Source organism: Astatotilapia calliptera, chromosome 13 (assembly GCF_900246225.1).
Source record: "Astatotilapia calliptera chromosome 13, fAstCal1.2, whole genome shotgun sequence".
NCBI lineage: Eukaryota > Metazoa > Chordata > Actinopteri > Cichliformes > Cichlidae > Astatotilapia > Astatotilapia calliptera.
Window position 1 is genome coordinate 7,794,041 of NC_039314.1, and position 23,279 is coordinate 7,817,319.

The window sequence follows — 23,279 nt, forward strand, 5'->3', positions numbered from 1 at the left end:
TGGGTGAGAACCAGTTTGCTGGCAGACCATTAAAAAAATTCAAAAAAGATTGTTTGTTACCTCTGTGGGTTAGAGGGCCACACAAAGCCAATGTGCCCAAAAACCTCAGCTAAGATGGTTCAAATATGTTTCATGCCACGTTCACATGCTGAACATGGGCTCCAGTGTGACCAGACTGTTAAAATGATAAAAATTGAAGCTAATGGAACAACTTTAAGAGCTTTGCTTGATTCTGGCAGTTCTCGTACACTGATACATAGAGATTTTGTGCCCCCCAATATTGTCCGTGTTAGTGACACCATCCCCATTTGTTGTGTGCATGGAGATGAGAAGATGTACTCAACAGCTGACATGTACATTAAAGTGAATGGACAGACATACCTTTTAAATGTTGGGGTGGTTGATAACCTGCCTTATTCAGCTATTCTGGGACGAGATTTTCCAGTGCTTTTTGATTTGTTGGAGTCAGACCAGAATCATCAATGCAATGTGGCTGTTACTAGAGCCCAAGCTCAAAAATCTAGTGAAACCTCAGAAGTTTTCAGTGCCTTGCCATTTTTTTTAATGAGGAATGGGAAGTTGCACCTGTGAAGTCTCGGAAAAGTCGCAGACAGAGGAGACAGGAGAAGTTCCAGCATACTATAGTACACCCAGAAATGCATACTGACCCAGACTTGCCTTTGGGACTTCAAATTCCTGGCAATATAATAGAGTTGCAAAAAACTGATCCTAGTTTAGCTTCCTGTTTTCAGCGAGCAATAGACAAGGACCAAGTAGAGGAGGCAGGCATTAACAAAAGTGACTATGTCTTGCAAAATGGCATACTTTACCAACAGATGGGCTCACTTCTGAAGCTAGTGGTCCCCCAAGAAGTTAGAGAAACCATGCTTAATTTGGGACACTCTATTCCCTGGTCTGGCCACCTTGGTAAGCACAAAACCACAGCTCGTATTAAACAACATTTTTTTTCTGGCCTGGCCTCCATAGAGATGTAGCCTACTTCTGTAAGAGCTGTCCTCAGTGCCAGATGACATCCTCCAAAGTCCCTTCCAAAGCTCCACTCCAACCACTGCCTATTATTGGTACCCCATTTGAGCGCCTCGGAATGGATATTGTTGGACCCGTTGAGAAGAGTAAGTCAGGGAATCGCTATATGCTTGTAATCACTGATTATGCAACTAAATATCCAGAGGTCTTCCCACTGAAATCCATCAAGGCAAAATCAGTAGCTTTCTGCCTTGTACAGCTCTTCGCAAGAGTAGGGTTCCCACAGGAAATGCTGACTGATCAGGGGAGTAACTTTATGTCCAACTTACTAAAACAGGTGTACAAGCTGCTGGGCATTAGAAGCCTGAGGACCACCCCATACCATCCTCAGACTGATGGGCTAACAGAACGGTTCAATCAGACTCTGAAGCAGATGCTCCGGAAGGTGGTAGATAAGAATGGTGCTGATTGGGATCAGTGGCTTCCTTATCTTCTCTTTGCCTACAGGGAAGTGCCACAAGCCTCCACTGGTTTCTCTCCGTTCGAACTTTTGTATGGGTATGAGGTACAAGGACCTCTAGCCCTGCTAAGAAACATCTGGGAGGGAGGCAAGGAAAAGATGGACTCTGTTAACATTGTTTCCTATGTTGTGCAGATGAGGGAGCGACTGCAGAAAATGAGTGAGCTTGCTCAGTCAAATATGACCAAAATCCAGCAGAAGCAGAAGTTTTGGTATGACCGAGCAGCTCGTCAGAGGTCTTTTAGTCCTGGACAAAAGGTGTTGGTGCTCCTCCCCACTGACAACAACAAGCTATTGGCTAAGTGGCAAGGGCCCTTTGAGGTTCAGAAGAAATTGGGGTCCACTACTTACCAAGTGTTCATCCCTGGAAAGCCACGCTCCAGAATCAGAATCAGAATGGGGTTTATTGCCAGATGTTGAGGTTTACAACATTAGGAAATTGCTGCGGTGCTTCAGTGCAAACATGCTGTCATAAATAGCACTTAAATAGACATGGAAAAAAATAAAAGTAGGGATAAGAATTAAAAGTGCTTCGTGGAAAGATATGTGCATGAGATATACATGAGATATATACATGAGAATAAGAATTAAGAGTGCTACGTTGAAAGATATATACATGAGTGCAGGTGGTGATCAGTGCCAAACATAGAATGATGCAGTGACACAGCGTAGGGTCATGTGTTAGTGGTGGGAACAGTCATATGGTTATTGTTCATGTGTCCAACAGCAGAGGGGAAGAAACTGTTCTTATGGCGAGAGGTTCTGGTGCGAATGGACCGGAGCCTCCTGCCTGAGGGGAGCAGGTCAAACAGACTGTGTCCAGGGTGAGAAGGGTCAGCTGAGATCCGAGCTGCACGCCGCAATGTCCTGGAGGTGTACAGGTCCTGCAAAGATGGGAGTCTGCAGCCAATCACCTTCTCAGCAGAGCGCACAACACGCTGCAGTCTCTGTTGGTCCCTGATAGTGGCTCCAGCGTACCACACGGTGATGGAGGAGGTGAGGATGGACTCGATGATTGCAGTGTAGAACTGCATCATCGTCCGTGTTGGCAGGTTGAATTTCTTCAGCTGCCTCAGGAAGTACATCCTCTGCTGGGCTTTCTTGATGACGGAGGTGATGGTGGGCTCCCACTTCAGGTCCTGGGTGATGGTGGTACCCAGGAAGCGGAATGAGTCCACAGAGGTGATGGGGGTGTCAGTCAGGATGATGGGGGGGGGGGGGGGAGTGGGGCTGTGTGCTTCCTGAAGTCCACAATAATCTCCACTGTCTTCTGGGCATTCAGCACCAGGTTGTTGTGGCTGCACCAGGACACCAGACGTTCTGCACATAAATCTATTGAAGGAATGGGCGCAGCGCCCTGAAAAGACAGCAGAGGTGATGCTCATAAGGGGTGTGCCAGAGGAAGAAGAGGTTGGTGAGCAATACTTGCCTTCTGCTGATGTGGTAGATTTTGACCTTAGTCATCTGCCAGATGATAAACAGCTTCAGGTGAGAGCTGCATGCAACTCTGAGGTGCTTCAAGTGAATCCTGGCCGAACAGATATTGTTGAGCATGACATTGTCATTAAAGAGGGCGTCGCAGTAAAGCGTTTGAGCTACAGGATCCCTGAACGTCTGCTAATATCCCTGAAGAAGGAAATCGACCTCATGTTGTCCTTGGGGATCATTGAGCCATCAAAGAGTGAGTGGTGTAATCCAGTGGTCCTGGTGCCAAAGAAGGATGAAAGCATGAGGTTCTGTATAGACTTCAGGTACCTAAACTCAATATCACTGTTTGATTCATACCCCACACCACGCATTGATGATTTGCTGGAACGGCTGGGGAAGGCAAAGTACTTGACCACACTTGACCTGTGCAAGGGATATTGGCAGGTGCCACTAACTGAGCGATCAAAGAAGTTGACTGCCTTTCGAACACCTTGGGGTCTCTTCCAATTTACAGTGATGCCATTCGGGCTGCATGGGGCTCCAGCAACCTTTCAGAGATTAATGGACCAAGTACTATGTGGTTTCTCAGATTTTGCATCTGCATATCTTGATGATATTGTCATCTACAGCACCACATGGGAGGAACACTTGGAACATCTGCATGCTGTCTTCAACAGTCTTGGCACTGCTGGGTTGACGGTGAACCCCTCTAAGTGTGTTTTTTGCCTCTGCTGAGACTGCGTACCTGGGCCATGTGATCGGGAATGGGGTGATCAAGCCTCAGGTCAGTAAGATCCAAGCCATTGAGTCTTGTCCTCTCCCACAGACAAGGAAGCAACTAAGATCCTTTTTGGGCATGGCAGGCTTTTATCGTCGGTTCATACCACGATTCTCCACCAGGGCAGCTCTACTAACGGACTTGATAGGCATCAAGTGTCCTAATCAGATTAACTGGACAGAGGAGGCTATAGCAGCTTTCAAGGACATCAGTCAATCACTGAGTAGCGAACCAGTTTTGTACAGTCCAGACTTTAATGAGCACTTTTTCCTTCAAACGGATGCATCTCATAGGGGTCTGGGAGCAGTGCTACTTCAAGGTTTGGAAGGAGAACGTCATCCTGTTGCTTATATCAGCCGAAAGCTGTTCCCGAGAGGTTCGATATTCAACAGTGGAAAAGGAGGCCCTTGCAATCAAGTGGGCCCTTGATTCCTTCAGGTACTACCTTCTTGGAAGAGAATTCACCCTGGAGACGGATCACAGTGCACTTCAGTGGATGGAAAAGATGAAGGATAAGAACGGAAGGATCACAAGATGGTACCTTGCTCTGCAACCTTTCCGGTTTGTCATCAAGCACATTCCTGGGAAGAACAACGTTACCGCCGACTTCCTCTCTCGCTGTACCAGCGAGAGTCCTGAAGAGGGGGTGTGTGTGTGTGTGTGATGGCATCAGCCACACAGGGGTAAATTAGTCCATTTTTCACTTTATTAGTTTGCTTTGCAGTTTTCTTCATTAATCATTTGGTTAAACCTAACACTGGTATTATGAGGCGCGCACATAGTAACATTGTGTGGTTTTTCTAAAATGTTTTGTTATATTAATTATGTTTCTCTTTCTTTGAGTTACCTGGGTTTGGGCGGTGGCTGTTTCCTGTCTGGGCAAAAGGCGTGGCTGAAGACTCTGGGGACAAAATGCCTGCTCAGCAGGACCAACCATGGGCTTACCAGGAGCAGGGGTGTTTTAGGCTTAGTTAGGTTATTCTGTGCTTAGTTAATATTAGTGTGTGTTTTTGTTTTCCCCCCTATTGTGTTCAAATGGTTTGGCCAAATCATTATAAAAGCTACCCTCATGTGTCTTTTTAATTAGGTCAGTTTGTGAGTTAAGTTGTGTCTCACTTTGTTGTTTAAGTTTTGGAAATTACTTTTTGTAGAGTTATATTTAGTTGACCTGTTTTATGGGCCTGCTAAGTATGGTTTTGAATTTTGTTAATTTTGGACTTTTTGAGGGTTAAAATAAAGAAAACCCTTTTTGAAGATATTTTTGCTTGTGTCCTCTTTGCTTTGGCTGCTTGGTCCCTCACAAGGGGGTCATATGATTGTTGGGTTTTTCTCTGTATCTATGAAGCGCCTTGAGGCGACTTATGTTGTGATTTGGCGCTATATAAATAAAATTGAATTGAATTAACTTTTAGAAATAGTTACTCGCTGTAACTGTAAAATAACAATTGGTACAAAGGGGACCCTCAGACTATCTGTTAAAATGACTTTGAAGGGGAGTTGGGGGCATACGTCTAGTGATGGTGAGATGAAGCCTCATGATGAGCTGAAGCTTTCCACCCAATTGGTCGACTCATGGTTCGAAGCGTTGTGATGATTCATTTGCTCTACTGCGCCATCAAGTGGACAATTCAAGTGAAGCGGGCTCTGTGATTATAATGATGTGTAAACCTCTAAACGGAATAAATAAATAGTTTTCATGGTTATTTATCCCGAATATTGTCTCAGTATGTGTGATACAAAAGAGAAAGTGGAAACTATCAGGACAGAGTTTTGGTATGATTGTGTAACTGTTAGCCTCAGACAGTCAGTCAGTAGTATAATTCAGATCATAGATCAGAACATTTGCATAATTTTATAACTATAAAAAGAAAGCTGACACTTTCGAGACTTTATCTAATGTGTGAGCATCACAGCAGATGCCTTTGTGTCAACATAGCTGAGGCTAAAACAGAAAAACGATTTTATAAAAATATTCAGCAGTAGATCAAAACCGAAAGAAAACCATTAATCAACAAATGAACATTACCTGATGCTGCTGAATTGAAGCAGAGCAAATTAGAGGTTTTATTAGAGACACACCTTAGCGTTTTGCAATTTTGCATAATGTTAAAAAGTTTAAATTATTTTAGTAGCCTATTGAACGGCAGAAATTAGGTTTTCTTTTCGGAAGTATTTAAATGGGAAAAAACAGCGGCTGACAGCGCTGTAAACAACGGAGGTCTTATGCATAACAAACAAGCGAATAACACAGAAAACAGATTTTTAGACGGGAAACTGGTCTTGAAGTATACTGTGTGTGTGTGTGTGTGCGTGTGTGTGAGTGAGAGAGAGAGAGAGAGAGAGAGAGAGAGAGAGAGAGTGTGAGAGAGAAAGCTGTGCATGAAGTGTGATTTTATCCTGGTGAAAGCAAAACAGCAAAAGTAAGAGGAAATTCATGACGATGTTTATGTGAAGCGTAGTTTGGATCTCCTTTTACTGCTGGTTCGGTCAATATATTGTTTGAAGAGAAATAAAACCTGCAGCTTCAGAATCAGCGCAAAAAAGGCGTAAACATGAAGCACAGACCCGCCGACGGAACAGAATCAGTGAGCTGTCGGCTTTCAGCCCCGACCGTGTCCCTGCTGTCTGGTGAGAAAGGCGACATCTCACTGATTCTGATGCGTCAGCGGTCCACGCTTTGTGTTTACGTCTTTGTGCAGAATCCATGTACCTGCTCTCATTTACTGTTTCAGTTGTTTGGTGGTGGTTGAAATGTAGTAATATTTATATTAAAAATCGATTCAGGGTTTTAATGAATCGATATCACGTTATCCAAGCTAGAATCGATTTTAATCGATAATCAAAACCCGCTCCTAGTACCTGTGTAATCATGCTACATCTGGATAATGACACAAACTAGTGTTTGGTGCTTCACTTTTTAATAAACTAAAAGACAGAAATCAGATTATAGGATCTGTAGTGTTGTTTATTTATATTATGATGCTTATCATTTGTGATATTTATTACTGTGTGCATACTTTATTAGGAGAGATAAAATAAAATAAAAAATCTCTTCCTTGCTGGTTCGATCGAAGAAGAAATGCTCAAGTAACTATGTAACACGTACGAAATCCAATTCCACAATGCAGTGTGATGGGAAATCTGCTGTGTTTTTCTGCCCATTTTATTTCGAATCTGGCGCGAACCGATGAACCCGTCCCTGAATCAGTCACGTGGTACGGACTGCCCGCGAGGCCTCGAACGTCACTGCATACGTAATCAAAGCAAGCCTCGATACGTGCTTCACAAAAACGCCCCCGAGATTGAACATCAATTTATTTTCCACTCTTTGGAAAAATTTGGCTTTGGCAAGTTTTTCTGTAAAGCTGTCAAAACCTTATACACACATGGCAATAGTTCTATTAAAATGATTAACGGCTCCACCCCGAGATTTGACCTGAAACGTGCTATTCGCCAAGGATGTCCTATTTCACCATATTTATTTTTACTTTGTACACAAATTCTTGCTACTAATATTTCAAACAGTGTTGTACAAGGAATCACCATAGCTGATAAGGAGCTCGTCATCAGCCAGTTAGCCGATGACACCACACTCTTCTTGAAGAATGCAAACCAAATCCCTCCAGCCCTTACTGTGATTAGTGATTTCTCTGAGGCCTCTGGTTTATGCCTAAATCTAAAAAAGTGTGAGTTACTAGCAATTAAAGACTGCCCTGCAAATACTATCTGTAATATCTCTGTTAAACAAGAAGTCACATACTTGGGACTGTTAATATCCAAAGACCAAAAATCAAGATGCTCTTCAAACTTCACTCCAATTATACAGAAAACCCTAAAAAAGTTCAACCAGTGGCTGCAAAGGGACTTGTCTTTGAAAGGTAGAGTGTTAATTACTAAAGCTGAAGGGTTATCCCGATTAACATATGCTGCTCTCTCCTTACATCTGGATAAGAAAATTAGTAAAGATATTGACCGTATGCTCTTTAATTTTATATGGAAAAACCGTACGCATTATATTAGAAAAACTGTTGTGATGAATAAGTACGAATCAGGTGGACTTAACGTCTTAGACTTTTCTACTTTAAATAACACTTTCAAAATTAATTGGGCTAAACATTTTCTTAAAAACCCTACCTCTATCTGGAACTTTATACCACATTATATTTTCTCTCGTTTTGGTGGCTTTAATTTTGTTTTAAATTGTAATTACAATGTTGAGAAACTCCCTGTAAAGCTTTCATCCTTCCATAAGCAGGTCCTCTTAGCGTGGACCCTCATTTATAAACACAACTTCTCACCTCACAAATATCTTATCTGGAACAACAGAGAGATTTTATAGAAAAATAAATCACTTTTCCTGGAAACTTGGGTCCAAAATGGAATCCTATTGGTGGCTCAGCTGGTTAGTAAAGAGTGACAACTACTTACTTACTTACAACGACTTTATTGCACTATATAATTTTCCAATCAGTGTTCAGGAATTCTCAATGGTGCTTGGTGCCATACCCTCAGGGACTTTAATGTTATATAAAAACACTGACAGCTCAATATCTACCTCAGTCACTCTCCCTGATCCAGCTGAGTCACCAATAGGAAAAATCTGCTTTTCACAGGAACTTGGTAACAGCAATAAGAGAATACGTAGTTTATTCCAAGAAGATATCGTCTCTCTCCCATATATAACATCTTATTGGAACCGATATGTTCCAGATATCAAGTGGAAGACAGTCTGGATGGTCCCCCATAAATATTTGATTGTAAATAAGGTGAAAGAAGTCTCATTTAAAATTCTACATAAATGTTATCCAGCCAGTCACTACATGGTAAAATTTAAAAGGGACATAAATACTAATTGCACTTTCTGTGGGGATCATCCAGAAACTGTGACACATCTTTTTTGGTACTGTTCTTTTACACAGAGATTCTGGAAGGAATTTAGCAGGTTTGTTATTGTCCATATTTTAAGGGAGTTTTCTTTACGATGGGAAAATGTTTTATTCTGTTTCTTTAAGTTCCCCAAGAAGTATGAGAAATGTTTTTTATGATAAATTTGTTCATACTTTTAGCTAAATTTTTTATCCATAAATGTAAGTTTACTAACAAAACACCATATTTCTGTCATTATTTTAAGGATGTGGAAATGTACATACAATCAATATCAGACTCCGCCAACAAAAAGGCTCAAAACAATATATGTATGTGAATTTTTGCGTGTATTCTTATAATTGTTACCTTTTTCTTTTACCTTTGGCTTTTTGTGTTGATGTTCTGTTGTTTTGTATACTTCATCTGTTTGTATGTTGTATACTCATTGTTTGTTAAATAAAGTTAAGAAAAAAAAAAAAAACGCCCCCGAGATTACCCGACACATTCGACGCTTTTTTTTTTCAAAATATTGTAATGACCTGGCTGGGGTTGTTAGCCAGGTGCATTCTGGGTATTGTGTTGTCTCTGTGTTTTCTATCGTTCTGCTAGTTCATATGTGTTGATTTGCATGTTGTGTTAGTGTTATGTTAATGTAAGCCACAGTGAAGTTGATGTGTGTTCTGTGGAGGGGGGTGAATTGGTATAGTTGGCTGACACCGCGACTCTATGTGGTGGGAGCGTGATAGGGGTTCGGTGTCAGCAGTGTTACGTTGTGTGAAAAAGACGGCAAATAAATGACTGGTGTGAACCACTACTGCCTCCTGCTGGATCATTTGGGGATTATCAGTCTGCTGCTGAGACGCTCGGGGTCGTGCGGTGTATGAGGCACGAGCGCTCTCCATTCGCTGTGAAGTTTAGCGATAGCTGCTAGCGCCCCGCTAGCCGTTTTAGCTAGTGAGCAGTTTAGCCAGTTTAGCTCCACTAACCCACGGTCGCTACAATTGGTGTCAGAAGTGGGATTCATGAGTGTCTAGCAGACACTATGGAGCCGACCATAGGCGAATTAGAGCGCGTAATCCGAGACAACAGCTCGCTTCTGGAAAGCATGGCTGCCGAGACCCAGCGGAGAAGACCCGAGCTGGGGCGGCCAGAGGGCCACAGCGCGCCCCGGAACAGCCACCCCCTGCTCTCCCTGCGACGGGAGGGGATTCCTGGGGCCGCACCACAGCTTCCTGGCAGGACGGCTGCTAAGCTACAGCACTACACTGGGGCGACGCAGCTGGAGCCGTATCTGGCCCAAGTCACGCTGGCTGCCACTCACAACGGGTGGGGTCAAGAAGAGACTGCCACCCACCTGGCGCTTGCACTGGAGGGCCCAGCGCTCCAGGTTCTGCTGGACCTGCCCCCAGAGGAGCAGCGCGACCTCCGGGCCTTGACCACGGCGCTCGGCAGACGGTTTGGACAGAGACCACCAGCCGAACAGAGCAGGGAGGAGCTGGCTTGCCGACGCCGACGCGAGGGAGAGAGCCTGGGGTCCTTTGCTGCGGACGTCCGCCTCTATGCCCGACGGGGCTACCCGACATTCCCAGGAGCGGCACGAGAGGAGCTGGGTCTCCACGCCTTCCTGAGGGGCCTCACACCGGAGAGGCTGCGACAGCATGTCCGGCTGTCATCCCCCCGAGACCTGGAGGAGGCACTGAGGGAGGCTGAGCGGGCTGAGGAGGTGCTGCGGGGCGAGCCAGGGACCCGACGATCGGTCAGGATGGTCGAGCGAGAGATGAACGCGTCCCAGTCGGATGAGGAGGAGGAGGCCAGACGAGCCCAATCAGAGGCAGTTCCACGTCGGAGGCGCCGGACGGACTGCTGTTATCGGTGCGGGGAACCTGGTCACCTTGCCCGGAACTGTCCCGCACCTAGTCCTCGGAGCCGAGTGACATCACCGACGGGAAACGGCCACGGGGTGGGACAGTGAGGGAACCCCCACCCCAATCGTTAAACCCTCTCCATGACACTCATCCCGTGGTGGGCCGCTGTGGGTCCACCCGTGGACTGTACCTGGACTGTATAGTTGATGGACGGTCTTGCCGGGCCCTGGTAGACACGGGGTCCACCATCTGCTTGCTGCGAAGGGGGGTGCTCCCGGAGACGGGTGGCTCATTGCCAAAAGACTGGACCCCTACTCACACAGCGTTGTACACTGTCACAGGAGAAAAGACTGTGATGCCGGGGAAAAAGACTCTGCAGGTGGTGGTGGGAACGAACAGTGTGAACCATGAGTTCTGGCTTGCCGACATAACAGACGAGTGCATTGTTGGACTGGACTTGCTGGCCCACTGGGGGGCACGGGTCGATGTACCGGGAGTTGCCATCCACCTTGGTGCTGAGACCGTGCAGCTTCAAGTGGGCCGCGGTAGCCAGGGACAGACCCCCACCCCACCAGCACCCCCAAAGCCCTTACGCCCCGCAGCTCCATGCCACAGCCAGGGGCCGAGGGCGGCAGGGGTGCGGAAGAGGACCCAGGGGGTGGACGTAAGCAGGGCCAACATCCCGCAGCCAGAGTCGCCGCCTAGCTCGGCAGTCTCCCCGTCACCTGAGACTGTCGCGGCAGTAGAGGAGCTTGGGCGGCGAAGTGGGGTGCACCTCAGTGCGACACAGCAGCAGCAGTTGCAGAGCCTCTTGGCAGAGTTTATGGACACTTTTGCCGCCAGGGAAGAGGACTGCACAAGGACGGGCCTGGTGCAACACACTATAGACACTGGAGCAGCTGCTCCAATCCGGCTGCGGCCCCACCGCCTGCCCCTCGCCAAACGCCAAGCTGCCGAGGGACTGATAAAAGAGATGGCAGCTAATGGCGTCATTGAACCCTCGGATAGTCCATGGGCCGCACCTATGGTTATGGTGCGGAAGAAAACAGGGGGGTGGCGCCCTTGTGTGGACTACAGGCGTCTGAACGCGGTCACCCGCAAGGACTCTTACCCGTTACCTCGCATCGATGACGCACTGGATTACATCGCTGGGTCCAGTTGGTTCAGCTCGCTAGACCTCCGCAGTGGGTACTGGCAGGTGGAGCTCGCTGCCGAGGCGCGGCCCAAGACTGCATTCACCATAGGGCAAGGACTGTGGCAGTTTAAGGTGATGCCTTTTGGACTATGCAATGCACCAGCCACGTTTGAAAGGTTAATGGAAAGGGTCCTCAAAGACATTCCCCGTGCCCGCTGCGTGGTCTATTTGGATGACTTGCTGACTCATGCTAAGGACTTTGAACAGGCCGTGGCCAACCTACGAGAGGTTCTGACTGCCATCCGCGGGGCCGGACTAAAGCTGAACCCGGCCAAGTGCAACCTTCTTGCTCGCCAGGTGAAGTTCCTGGGACATGTGGTGAGCGAACAGGGGGTGGCTACTGACCCCGAGAAGGTGGTTGCTGTGGGGGACTGGCCTACCCCATCGAACGTCGCCGAGCTACGAAGCTTCCTGGGGCTGGCCTCCTATTACAGGAGGTTTGTAAAAGACTTTGCCACCGTCGCTAGCCCCTTGCATCAGTTGACAAACAAGGGTCAGCGGTTTGGTTGGACGGAGGGCTGTGCAACGGCTTTCGAGCAGCTGAAAACTGCCCTTGTGAGTGCCCTGGTCTTGGCGTATCCTGACCCCAGCCAGCCTTTCATTTTGGACACCGACGCCAGCAACGTGGGGGTCGGAGCGGTGCTCTCCCAGAGGGGAGAGGCGGAGGAGCGAGTGGTGGCATACTACAGCTGCAGCCTCAGCCGGGCCGAGAGGAATTACTGTGTTACCCGGCGTGAGCTGTTGGCTGTGGTCCTGGCGGTTCGTCACTTCCGACCTTACCTCCTGGGCACTAAGTTCCTGCTCAGGACAGACCACGCCAGCCTAACCTGGATGCTGAACTTTCGCCAGCCAGAGGGTCAGGTGGCCCGGTGGCTGGAAATACTACAAGAGTACGACTTTGAGGCCCAGCACCGACCAGGGCGGCAACACGCCAACGCTGACGCCCTGTCCAGGCGCCCCTGTTCTGCGGATGAGTGCCGGTACTGCAGGCGCATGGAGGAGCTGGACCGGGGTCCGACATCGGCAGCAGCAGAACCTGAGGGTGTGGGTGAAGGGCAGGAACCTTTCACCGCGGCGGAGCTACAGCAGCACCAGGTGAGCGATCCAGCGCTGGAGATGGTGAGGGACTGGATGGAGGCAGGGACACGGCCAGACTGGTCCGCCGTGTCTTCCCAAGGGCCCGAGACAAAGTCGCTGTACTCCCAGTGGAACAGCCTGGAGCTCCATGGCGGTGTAATCTACCGGCGGTGGCGAGCGCCAGACGGGGGAGGCGACATACTCCAGCTCCTGGTTCCCCGGGCCTTGCGGCCTGAGGTCCTCCGCTGGGTCCATGGGGCTGCAGGTACTGGCCATTTTGGGAATGGCAAGACGTTGCGACGGCTGAGACGGCGGTTCTACTGGCCGGGGTGTCGTCAGGACGTGGAGATCCACGTCCACTGCTGTGACGACTGCACGGCGCAGAAAGGTCCCAGCCAGCGCTCCCATGCCCCATTGCAGCAATACCTAGTTGGGGCGCCAATGGAGCGGATCGGAGTGGATATCCTGGGTCCATTCCCTGTGACTGATGCCGGCAACCGGTATGTCCTGGTCGCGATGGATTATTTCTCAAAGTGGCCAGAGGCGTACGCGGTGCCGGACCAGAGTGCGGTGACGACGGCGCGGACTCTGGTGGATGAGATGTTCACGCGGTTTGGTGTACCGGAGGAGCTCCATAGCGACCAAGGGAGGAACTTTGAGAGCCAGGTGCTGGGAGAAGTGTGTCGGAGGCTGGGGGTGAGAAAAACGAGGACCACCCCCCTCCATCCTCAGAGCGATGGTCTGGTTGAGCGGTTCAACCGCACGCTGGCCACCCAGCTGGCCATCCTGACCAGCCAACATCAGAGGGACTGGGACCAACACCTGCCCCTTGTTTTGTGGGCATATCGAACAGCAGTGCAGGAGTCAAGTCAGTGTACTCCTGCGGCGTTGATGTTCGGAAGGGAGCTCCGGACCCCGGTGGACTTGGTGTTCGGAGCGCCCCCTGAGCCGGAGATTGCTGGTGGACCAGAGATGGACTACTTCCGGCGGCTCAGGGAGCGGTTGCACACGGTGCATCAACTGGCAAGACGGACATTGGAGGGAGCCGGGGCCCGCCAGAAACGGGCGTATGATACCCGTGCGCACGGTCCTATGCTGGGGGCCGGAGATCGGGTCTGGGTGTTCTGCCCCCAGAGGAAGCGGGGGCTGACCCCCAAGCTCATGAGCCACTGGCAAGGCCCGGGCGAAATCCTGGAACAGCTGTCGGAGGTGGTCTTCAGAGTCCGGATGCCGGGGCGGGGAAGGCGGGTGGTGCTACACAAGGACCGGCTGGCGCCATACCATCCGCTTGCCCCCAACCCGCAGGCTGGTGTGCAGCCTGGGGACTCCTCGCCCCCTACGCCCGGCCCGGAGGGGGGCGCCATGGATTCCCAGTCGAGGCCGAAGCGTACTCGACGCCGGCCCGGACATTTGCTGGACTACATTGTGGACAGTTAAGGTTGTGGGGACACTAAACCTTCTTGGGAGGGGGCTGTGTAATGACCTGGCTGGGGTTGTTAGCCAGGTGCATTCTGGGTATTGTGTTGTCTCTGTGTTTTCTATCGTTCTGCTAGTTCATATGTGTTGATTTGCATGTTGTGTTAGTGTTATGTTAATGTAAGCCACAGTGAAGTTGATGTGTGTTCTGTGGAGGGGGGTGAATTGGTATAGTTGGCTGACACCGCGACTCTATGTGGTGGGAGCGTGATAGGGGTTCGGTGTCAGCAGTGTTACGTTGTGTGAAAAAGACGGCAAATAAATGACTGGTGTGAACCACTACTGCCTCCTGCTGGATCATTTGGGGATTATCAGTCTGCTGCTGAGACGCTCGGGGTCGTGCGGTGTATGAGGCACGAGCGCTCTCCATTCGCTGTGAAGTTTAGCGATAGCTGCTAGCGCCCCGCTAGCCGTTTTAGCTAGTGAGCAGTTTAGCCAGTTTAGCTCCACTAACCCACGGTCGCTACAATATTAAACTTTATTAAGAAACAGTATACAGAACATGTACACAATCAGAACAAAATTAACATATGCCAGGGGGTGTAATACAAAGAATTGCAAACATTCAAATAATTTGTAATTACTACAAATAGTAATAGTTTTCATAGCCTTTTTGTTAAGTGATCCACTAATCAATTTTATGTAACATAAAACATCATTATAGTAATGTTTAAAATTAGGTTTTTTGTTACTGTATTTGCATTTGTGAAAATAAAATTTAGCTAAGATAACTAACAAGTTTATTATAAAGTAAACATCTTCTTTTTTTGCCTTCGAAAGAAACAAAATACAACATTTTCCCATTTCACAGTAAAGTCATTATAGAGATGTCCAGCAATGAATCTACTGAAGTCTTTCCAAAATGTTCTAGCGTATGAACAGATCCAGAAGAGGTGTTGCACAGTCTCAGGATGGCTTCCACAAAATCCACAGTTCACATTTATGTCCCTTTTGAACTTCGTCATGTAATGATTAGCAGGATAAAATTTATGCAATATTTTAAATGAGACTTCCTTCACTTTATTCGTTACCAGATACTTGTTAGGAATTGTCCATACTCTTTTCCAGTTAATATCACTGACAAAGAAATTCCAATAAGAGACCACATGTGGAATAGTTAGAGATTCTGTCTGGAACAAAGCACGGATATTCTTATTACTTTTACTGTGGTTTGTTAGACAGATTCTTCCTATGTGTGAATCTAAAGGGTTGGGGAGAGAAACAGATGATATGCAAGGTTGAATACCTTTAAAAAGCATTATAATACCCGTAGGTATTGCATCAAATAATATAGCATATTCTTTGGGTGTGGCTGGAAATTTATAGGTGTTTAAGAATTCTGAGTAGGACATAAGCTGCCCATTAGGATTAAACAGCTGATTCACTAAAACAATCCGTTTCTCAACCCACCACATTCGACGCTTCGACAGACAGGACACATCAATACATACGTCATCACTGCGCGACATCGCGTGCAGGACTGCGAAGGACGCAGAAGAGACGCTCGGGTTGAAATAAGTTAAAATATAAAGGTTAGTCGAATGCTACGGTTAGGTTCGGTAATATCACACACTTGACCTCAGACTAGGGGTTAAATAAGATCTGTTCATTAAAACCGAAAAGAAACGTTACTGAGCTGATGGAGCTGTCTTTGTAGAGAGACGCTAAGCTAGCGGTGGTTCACGTTTGCTTGTCATTTGGTAACTGAAGATATGCTAAGCAGAGCTGATGCACATATGCAACCACCGATAAAAGTCAGGCGAACTATCGATTATGTGACCGATTTGTGTCAGCTACAGTCGGGGCCGAAAGCAGGAGAAATGTTAGCACTTACTTGATTTTAAACACAGTGTCTCCCTTCACCAGTCTGCAGGTCCTTGTTGTGATGGCGCTGTCGTGTCTAACTCGAGCCCTGCGCTCCCTGACTCTCTCCCAGCCCGCATTGGTCTCCTCTCAGGTAAAAACGCCTCCTGCCTTGGTCCTGTCAGCCATATTTAGACAGTAAACATGACATCAGGAACAATCTGAGCGGCTCTTTTTGGTGTTGACAGGCAGCTGCATGGAGTAAGCTGGGAGCTCAGGTGCCCAGTAGTGCGGTGATCCAGTGCAGAGGCTTCCTCACCACAGCCTCTCTGGAGCAGAACAGGGTCAGATGGAAGCAGAGGGAGAAGTACACCATCAGGCCTATCGGAATGAAAAAGACAGGAGGCAGAGATCACACAGGTAAAGTGCAGTGGTAAAAAAAAATAGCTGTATGTTCACAGGATGTTTTTGAGATACAGCCACATAGGGGTTTGTTTCTCCTCTCCATAATGAACCAGGGATCTTTCCCTTGTTTTGCGAATATGTAAAGCACTACACTATGTAGCCACTGTGTTTAAAACAAAAAGATGCCACTGAAGTCAGAGTTTATGGTGGCATTTAAATGCTGATGTACAGCTTTTAAATGCTGCACATCTTCTAGTTTATCAATGAGGACAGAGAAAGCTTTTTATGGTGAAATGGCCCCTTAATGCCTGCTCCCTCTATACCCAGACATCGGTGGATGCAGGGGGTTCACACTCAGAGTGGAGTGAAAGTCACGTGAATTCAGACTGAGGTCACACTGCAAAAAAAAATCACATTTGAGTCAGTGCCTGTAGTGTGAATGCACCAAAGAGACTTGTCTTCAAAAGAACAGATTAGATTCAACAGATTTTTTATTTTTTGTAGCAGTCTGCTACAGGAAAGGTTTTGTTACATTTTGTAAAACACATTTTAATAGAAACCTGCCTGGTGCTATAGTTAAAGTATGAAATTGTGCTCAAGGTAAAAGTTTGAACTCCTGTGTAGCCTCAGAATTCAAGGCTTGTGGCTTTCTTTCAAGCGTTTGCCGCCCTACTTCCTTCTACAGGAAGAATACGTACACATGGCATTGGCGGTGGTCATAAACAAAGATACCGGTGGGTAGACTTCCATCGTCTACGGTATGAAGCCAACAGAGAGGGCCAGCCTTTTGAGGAGAAGGTTGTTGAAGTGCGATACGACCCGTGCAGGTGAGACCACTTACTGCCCGGAGTCTAATGTGTACGCTCAAAGTACTGAAAACACTAAGCTGGGTTTGTCTGCGTGCAGGTCTGCTGATATCGCCCTGGTAGCTGGAGGTGAGCGAAAAAGATGGATCATTGCAACAGAGAACATGCAGGCTGGAGACATCATTAAAACATCTGGGGTTATTGGACGCATGGCAGGTACAGGATCCAAGTTTTTCAGTTGGAGGTTCGTCGGCCTTCGTAACCTGTATATCTAATGAGAATTGTTTAATTTTGCAGTTTCGGCCAATGAGGGAGATGCTTACCCGCTGGGGGCTCTTCCTGTGGGGACGCTGGTGAACAACCTGGAGTTACGACCTGGGAAGGGATCAGAGTATATCCGGGCTGCAGGTAACCTACTGTACTGTATCCCTCACTATGTAAGCTGCTGGAAGGCGAGGTTGCTCAGAAAAGCTACTAAAGTGAACGCTGTGTTTCATTTGGTTTTCAGGCACGAGCGGCGTTTTGCTTCGTAAAGTAAATGGAACGGCAATCGTTCAGCTTCCTTCAAAGCAGCAGGTTCAGGTGAAGTAATCTGGAATAGGATTACAGCCGCTGTTAAAGACACGTTCAGTTTGGCTAAATGCTGTCTCGTAAACACACACAGGTGCTGGAGACTTGCATGGTCACAGTGGGACGCATCTCCAACGTCGACCACAATAAACGGATCATCGGCAAAGCCGGGCGCAATCGTTGGCTGGGCATCCGCCCTTCCAGCGGCTTGTGGCAGAGGAAGGGAGGCTGGGCAGGGCGCAAGATTAAACCGCTGCCTCCGATGAAGGTCTACATCAACCTGCCCTCAGTCTCAGCGAGCTAACACGGCACATGTTGGACATGTTTAGCGGATTGTAGATTTTTTTCTTTGATCCCTTGGGATGAAATCTAACGTTGTTCTGAGAAATAAATCTAAATAAAGACGAGCCGTTTGTACAGAAGATTAAAAATTTTTATTAAACACAACTGCTTGTGAGAGCATGGAAAGAAACAATATAAAAATCCAAAACATATTTACATCTATAGTAAAACATGCAGAAGTAACCCATATTTTTATTTTTTTTAAGATTTTTTTTTTAGTGGTAAATTTAAAAATACTGTCATGTCATTTAAAATAGGGTTTGTGCAAAGACACTGGGTGGCATTTCAAGTAACCGGAGCAATGAGATGGCATGATGTAACTTTAGCTAGATCAGGAATAGAAGGATCAACGCTGATGATGCGTTCATTTGTTTGCGGTGCTAAATCACGGTGGCAAAGTGAGCATGCCTGCTCATTGATCCAGCCTTGTTTAATGCCCCCATGCTACCTCTGGATTTTGGGCAAAAAAAAAAAGTCTTGAGGTTACATACATTGAAATACACTTGTTATTTAGTATATGAAAAGCTAACCCGCATGACAAATTCCCCTCACATAACTCTGCCGCTGTTAATACTTAATGCTGAAATATTTAAGGTTCGGTTTGCGCTCCTGACTTGAAAGAGGGTGAACTCTTCAAAAAGCAGGAGACGGAATAACTTGACTGTACAAGTCACAGGCAGACACGTGCGGTGGAAGCTGTAAAACAGACCTCAACATTTAGTGGCAAAAAGGTTACGTAACAAATGAGCCATGATGGGGTTTTCAGACCAAACATGGCAGTTAAAGCCATCAATGTAACACATCATCCCTATGGTTAAAAAAAAGAAATCAAGAGCCTTCTCCTGACTACAGGTAGTGGTTTAAATTCCAAAAGTAACACCTAACACTTTACCTTAAGAACCAAAGTATGTCCCAATTTGAGCTACAATGTGTGTAAACCCATATGAAAGTGCATCAGGGAAATGTATATGAGGAAAACATACCTAATAGTGTTTGCATTGTACTTCATAGTTATGAGTTCTGGAAATATATTTGGCATTTATGTCAAGAAATAAAGGTATACTATTTGTGCTTTCAATTTAGTGGAAGAGGGAGGGGAGTTTGTGATTCACAATAGTATATCTTGTACATGTTTATATACAATGCTAAAAAAAAAAAAGCCAGCCTATCAAAGCTTGTTAAGTCTTCACTTTATAAAAAGCAACAACCTCATAGAGAAGGCCCTTTGTCCAAAGGTTTCCTATTGCAAAAGTTTCACGTAACACTACTCAGGAAGTACCATCGAACATAGAGCACACCTACACAGACACACGGGGGGGGCAGTGACTTGGACGTCAGGCAAGACTCCATACACTTGTAATCATATTTCCAAAGCGAGTCAGCACTTGGCTGTCCCCTCCCTCCGAGTCAGACGGACTCATTTGTAATATTCCCTCCATAGCCTTATGCAATGCTGAACCCTTTCAGTAACGTGCACATCCAACCACAGTGAAGCTGCAGATTACACAATTGTAATCACTTAGAAATGTTTAGATTTGGCTAAATGTGGAGCGCTAACTGGTGAATTTGTCTCAGAAATCGTAATACTGATCTCCGCAGGGACCACAAACACATCACATATACAATTTGAGTTTTCACTTTGACATACTATGAAGTTAGGCCTGGCCAAGATACTCCTATGACTGGACTGTTTAAAAAAATAAAAGGACTCGACTTTGGCACATCACTGCACAGTCTAGTTTTTGCTAAGTTACTGCAGGTCTGTGACAGATCTGCTCAGGTAAAGCTGAACACAGGGGCGACCACGTTTAACCACAGAAATGCTGAAATTCCACCTGGAAGGTCGAATTATGTAAAGGCGGAAAGTATAAAAAACAGCACAACAGCTCATGCAATCGCAACTAAATTTGGCATTTCAGCTGTGAAATAAGTAGTTACCCTGCTTCTAAGTGGCTGTTACTGTACAGTTTGCATGTACACCAACAGCAAAGGGAAAACATCTGCATTAATAATAATGAACTGATCTGATATTCTGCTTACACGTAACAAATGTGTCATAGCTACATTCATTATAGCTACCTTCAAATACATTGCTCGACTTGGGTTTTTTTTTTTGACTTGCTTTAGGTATACAGTGTGCTTCAAAGCAACGAGGCAAAGAACATTCTGTTCCTTCCTATAAAAGCTTTACCTTACTGAGAAAGTAAAGGGACGAGTAAGAAAACTGAGCAGTGAGTTAAAAGGATTCCATCTAGATTCACAGCAATATTCCAACTTTCAACAACGAAACACAAACACGGTCTCCAACAACCTCACGCACGCCACTGCACATCACCATCACACTCCTCCATTGTCTATAGAGTAACAATAAATGTAGGATTTCACAGAAATAATAAAATGTTAACAAAAACAAAGTGCAAACACAGCTGCCATTATCGAAATGTGGCAAATTGTCAAAAAACCTCAAAATACCTCCGAGGCGGTAGCGCAAATATTACAAATTAGTACTTGTTCTGTTTTGTAGTGTGTAAAAAAGGAAAAAAAGAAAAGAAAACAACAGCAACATCCAACAACATCAAAAACATCAACATGAAATTTTGTCTTGAACGTGTGAGTCTGTGAGTCAGTAAGATTTCCACAGGAAAACTATTACTGCCGGGAGGAACGAGGAGGATGTCGGTTTTTCTTCTAATTTTCTGCAGCCTCTCGCTGAGTCGGGTAGAACCGAGAGATTCTGGTGGCGGCCGGGGTCACACGGGCTTTGTGTAACCGAAGATTCCCACCGGGAAGTGTTTGACATGCGTTGGCCACTGGGCAGCGAGCTGGAAAAACTTGACGTCATTCCACTCCACTCCATCAATAGTTACTAAGGGCAGAAAAGACAGAGCTAAATGCACGAGAAAAACATGATGGCTACGCTGTATTATGAACACAAGGTGGCAGTGGAGCTCCAACAGTGGAGGCTCTCAGCTCTCACCTCTCAGCATCGTGTGCTGGTGCTTGGCTGTGCAGATCAACCTGCTGATACCATCAATCACTTGGCTCTTAGAGTCCAGCTCTTTTTCCTTCGGCTTCTTGCTGAGAAAAATCACTGGGAAGGGAGAAAGAAGCAAAGTCATATACAAAAGAGCTAAAAAAATACTTTAATAATGAGAAATCCACAAAGTTTGGTTTCACAGGTCATGGAGGATGCTGCTGCATTACTTGCACAGAGCCTGCTGGGAGAAGCCTCATAAACTGCCTCAAGCAATGTCGCCTGAGTCAGCATCAGAGAGCGCTGAACACTACAACATTTGGACCTCTGTAGCCTGCTTCACATCTCTGCTGGAAACCACAAACTTGATTTGACATCAGCTCCTCCTGGTACAACACACCCAAATAAAGCTACGTTTAGCTGCTCCCTTATTTCCCAAGAGTTCGCCACAGTGGATGTGTCCACATGTTTCACTTGGCATAAATTTCAGTCCAGATGCCCTTCTTGACAAAACCCTCCCATTTATCTGGGCTTGTGACCCCCTGAGGCTGATTTGTGTTTCCTCCTTGAACCGCCAATCTTTTTGTGTACAGCACATGTGACTCTGACTCAATATAATTGTATTTTCAGTAATCACGGCTATAATTTGGAGAAAGAAATAGAAAATGTGGAATAAATGAGGTAATCTATCTGGTTCTGCCTGCTTTGGTTTTTTTTACTGTTCATTGTAACTACAACAAGAGAGTGGAGACTAAAATTTCAAAGAGTGGAGAAAAATAAGCAAATAAAACCAAAAATACAAATTTGAAAAAGATTTTTTAGTAACTTCTATGTGCAACTCCTCCAAGTGTACCTTTTTTGTTCTTCTCCTTAGTAACAACAGTCATAGCCATGCTGGGTGGAGGAGTGAGTTCTCCGCCGCAGGGAAGGCGGCTGACTTGTAGTGAACGGAAGTTACTCTTCAGGGTGTTCTTCAGTCCTATGTCTCTCTTCTCGCCCTCTTTCTTCTTCTCGGGGCCTTGCCATGTCCAGTAGTCCACTTGCAGCCCCATCACCTCACTGCCCGAACATGGAGAGCTACAAAGGGAAACAAACACGGCTTTGCTTTGGTTTGTTTGTGGTTTGTTCATTTCCACATCCGTTTACCCTGAAAGCTACAGTGATGTGGGCAATTATGAGTAGTTGTTTTAATAAGAGACGTGGGCTTTTCATACCCAGCTCCAGACAGGGTGGTGGACACAGAGGGGGACTGTGGGGGCGTGCCCCCGATCTCTTTTCCATACGGACCGGCCGATGGAGGCGTCGGGGAGGACAAGATGCTTGTGTTGCCTCCCATGGCATCATCTGAGTCCACTGCAGATTTAGGGGGGGAAAAAAATCACTGTAAGTGAAAACTGTGCCTAAAAAATATTTAATGCTTTCCAGATTATGCCAACTCTTCCTATAACTGAATTAAGTAGGAAAAGAGGGCTTCTCTCTTTATTTTCCTGGTCAGTATCCTGTGAGTAAAATCCCAATGACACTAAACTGATAACACATCTTTAAAAATGTGCTTTTCTTACCTGAGGTCGAGAGGCTTTGTTCCACAATCCCAACTTTCACTACCTGTAACAAAAATAAGAGCCAGTGTTAAAGAAAATATTCAATATAGAATGAATTTAAAAAAAAGTGCAGGACATGTTTGCATGGTAAACAAATGTGTTTCTTACCCCAATAAATGGCACAAATTTCTGACAGGAGTCCTCATCAGGGCTGTGAAAAAGAGCGAGAACAAAAAGAATCTGTGAGTTTGACCAACGGTGGGTCTGAAACACTTTCAACACTCCAGAGGTGCACATGAACACTCAATGGTCCTGGAGGGCAGATGGCTGTGGCATGGCCTGCACCATGTCCCATCACAGCGGAAATGGCACATGACTGGCTTGGGTGGAATGGGATCATCTCGGGGAGTCACGATACAATGAGATGAATGAGAGGACCTGCTCCTTACAACCAGAAGAAGACGGGGAGGTGGGGTCTCTCTTGTCAACCAGGACGATAACAACAAGTGTCTGCTTTTAAATACACGACTGTTTTGGATCTGTCCAGTAACTGTGTGGCTGCTTTATGTCCAAGATTACATGCCTATCCAAACAAACAAAAAACAGGATGACAGTCAACATCCCATAAAGTTTGAGGCACGCTCAG

The 23,279-nt window shown here is 46.3% G+C and overlaps 3 protein-coding genes across 7 annotated transcripts in view; 1 reads left to right on the forward strand and 2 right to left on the reverse strand.

The window, feature by feature from the left end:
* klc1b (kinesin light chain 1b) overlaps positions 1–16,047 on the reverse strand; it is a 43,189-nt gene extending 27,142 nt beyond the window's left edge. Inside the window, exon 1 of the mRNA XM_026189244.1 lies at positions 16,027–16,047. The gene's annotated coding sequence lies outside the window, so the exon portion shown is untranslated. The remainder of the gene's footprint in view (positions 1–16,026) is intronic.
* Positions 15,596–18,198, forward strand: mrpl2 (mitochondrial ribosomal protein L2). The gene is made up of 8 exons (XM_026189250.1): positions 15,596–15,724; positions 16,059–16,149; positions 16,244–16,415; positions 17,086–17,227; positions 17,307–17,422; positions 17,504–17,614; positions 17,715–17,788; positions 17,871–18,198. Exons 2-8 carry the CDS (start codon positions 16,078–16,080, stop codon positions 18,078–18,080), a joined length of 897 nt encoding a protein of 298 aa, XP_026045035.1. The 5' UTR covers positions 15,596–15,724; positions 16,059–16,077; the 3' UTR covers positions 18,081–18,198.
* LOC113034572 (phosphofurin acidic cluster sorting protein 2) overlaps positions 18,192–23,279 on the reverse strand; it is a 45,859-nt gene continuing 40,771 nt past the window's right edge. For all 5 annotated transcript variants that reach the window (XM_026189234.1, XM_026189237.1, XM_026189236.1 and 2 more), the window contains 6 exons: positions 22,802–22,844; positions 22,655–22,697; positions 22,307–22,445; positions 21,946–22,169; positions 21,096–21,209; positions 18,192–20,984 (listed from right to left, as the gene is read on the reverse strand). In XM_026189234.1, the coding sequence (XP_026045019.1) occupies positions 20,869–20,984; positions 21,096–21,209; positions 21,946–22,169; positions 22,307–22,445; positions 22,655–22,697; positions 22,802–22,844 (679 nt within the window). In that variant the 3' untranslated portion in view covers positions 18,192–20,868. The remainder of the gene's footprint in view (positions 20,985–21,095; positions 21,210–21,945; positions 22,170–22,306; positions 22,446–22,654; positions 22,698–22,801; positions 22,845–23,279) is intronic.

Excerpts from the sequence above, each read along its gene's own strand:
- mrpl2 (XM_026189250.1), top strand. The coding sequence starts at position 16,078 with ATGGCGCTGTCGTGTCTAACTCGAGCCCTGCGCTCCCTGACTCTCTCC. Across the intron at positions 16,416-17,085 it reads AGGAGGCAGAGATCACACAG|GAAGAATACGTACACATGGC; the intron begins GTAAAGTGCAGT and ends TTCCTTCTACAG. Across the intron at positions 17,789-17,870 it reads CTTCAAAGCAGCAGGTTCAG|GTGCTGGAGACTTGCATGGT; the intron begins GTGAAGTAATCT and ends AAACACACACAG.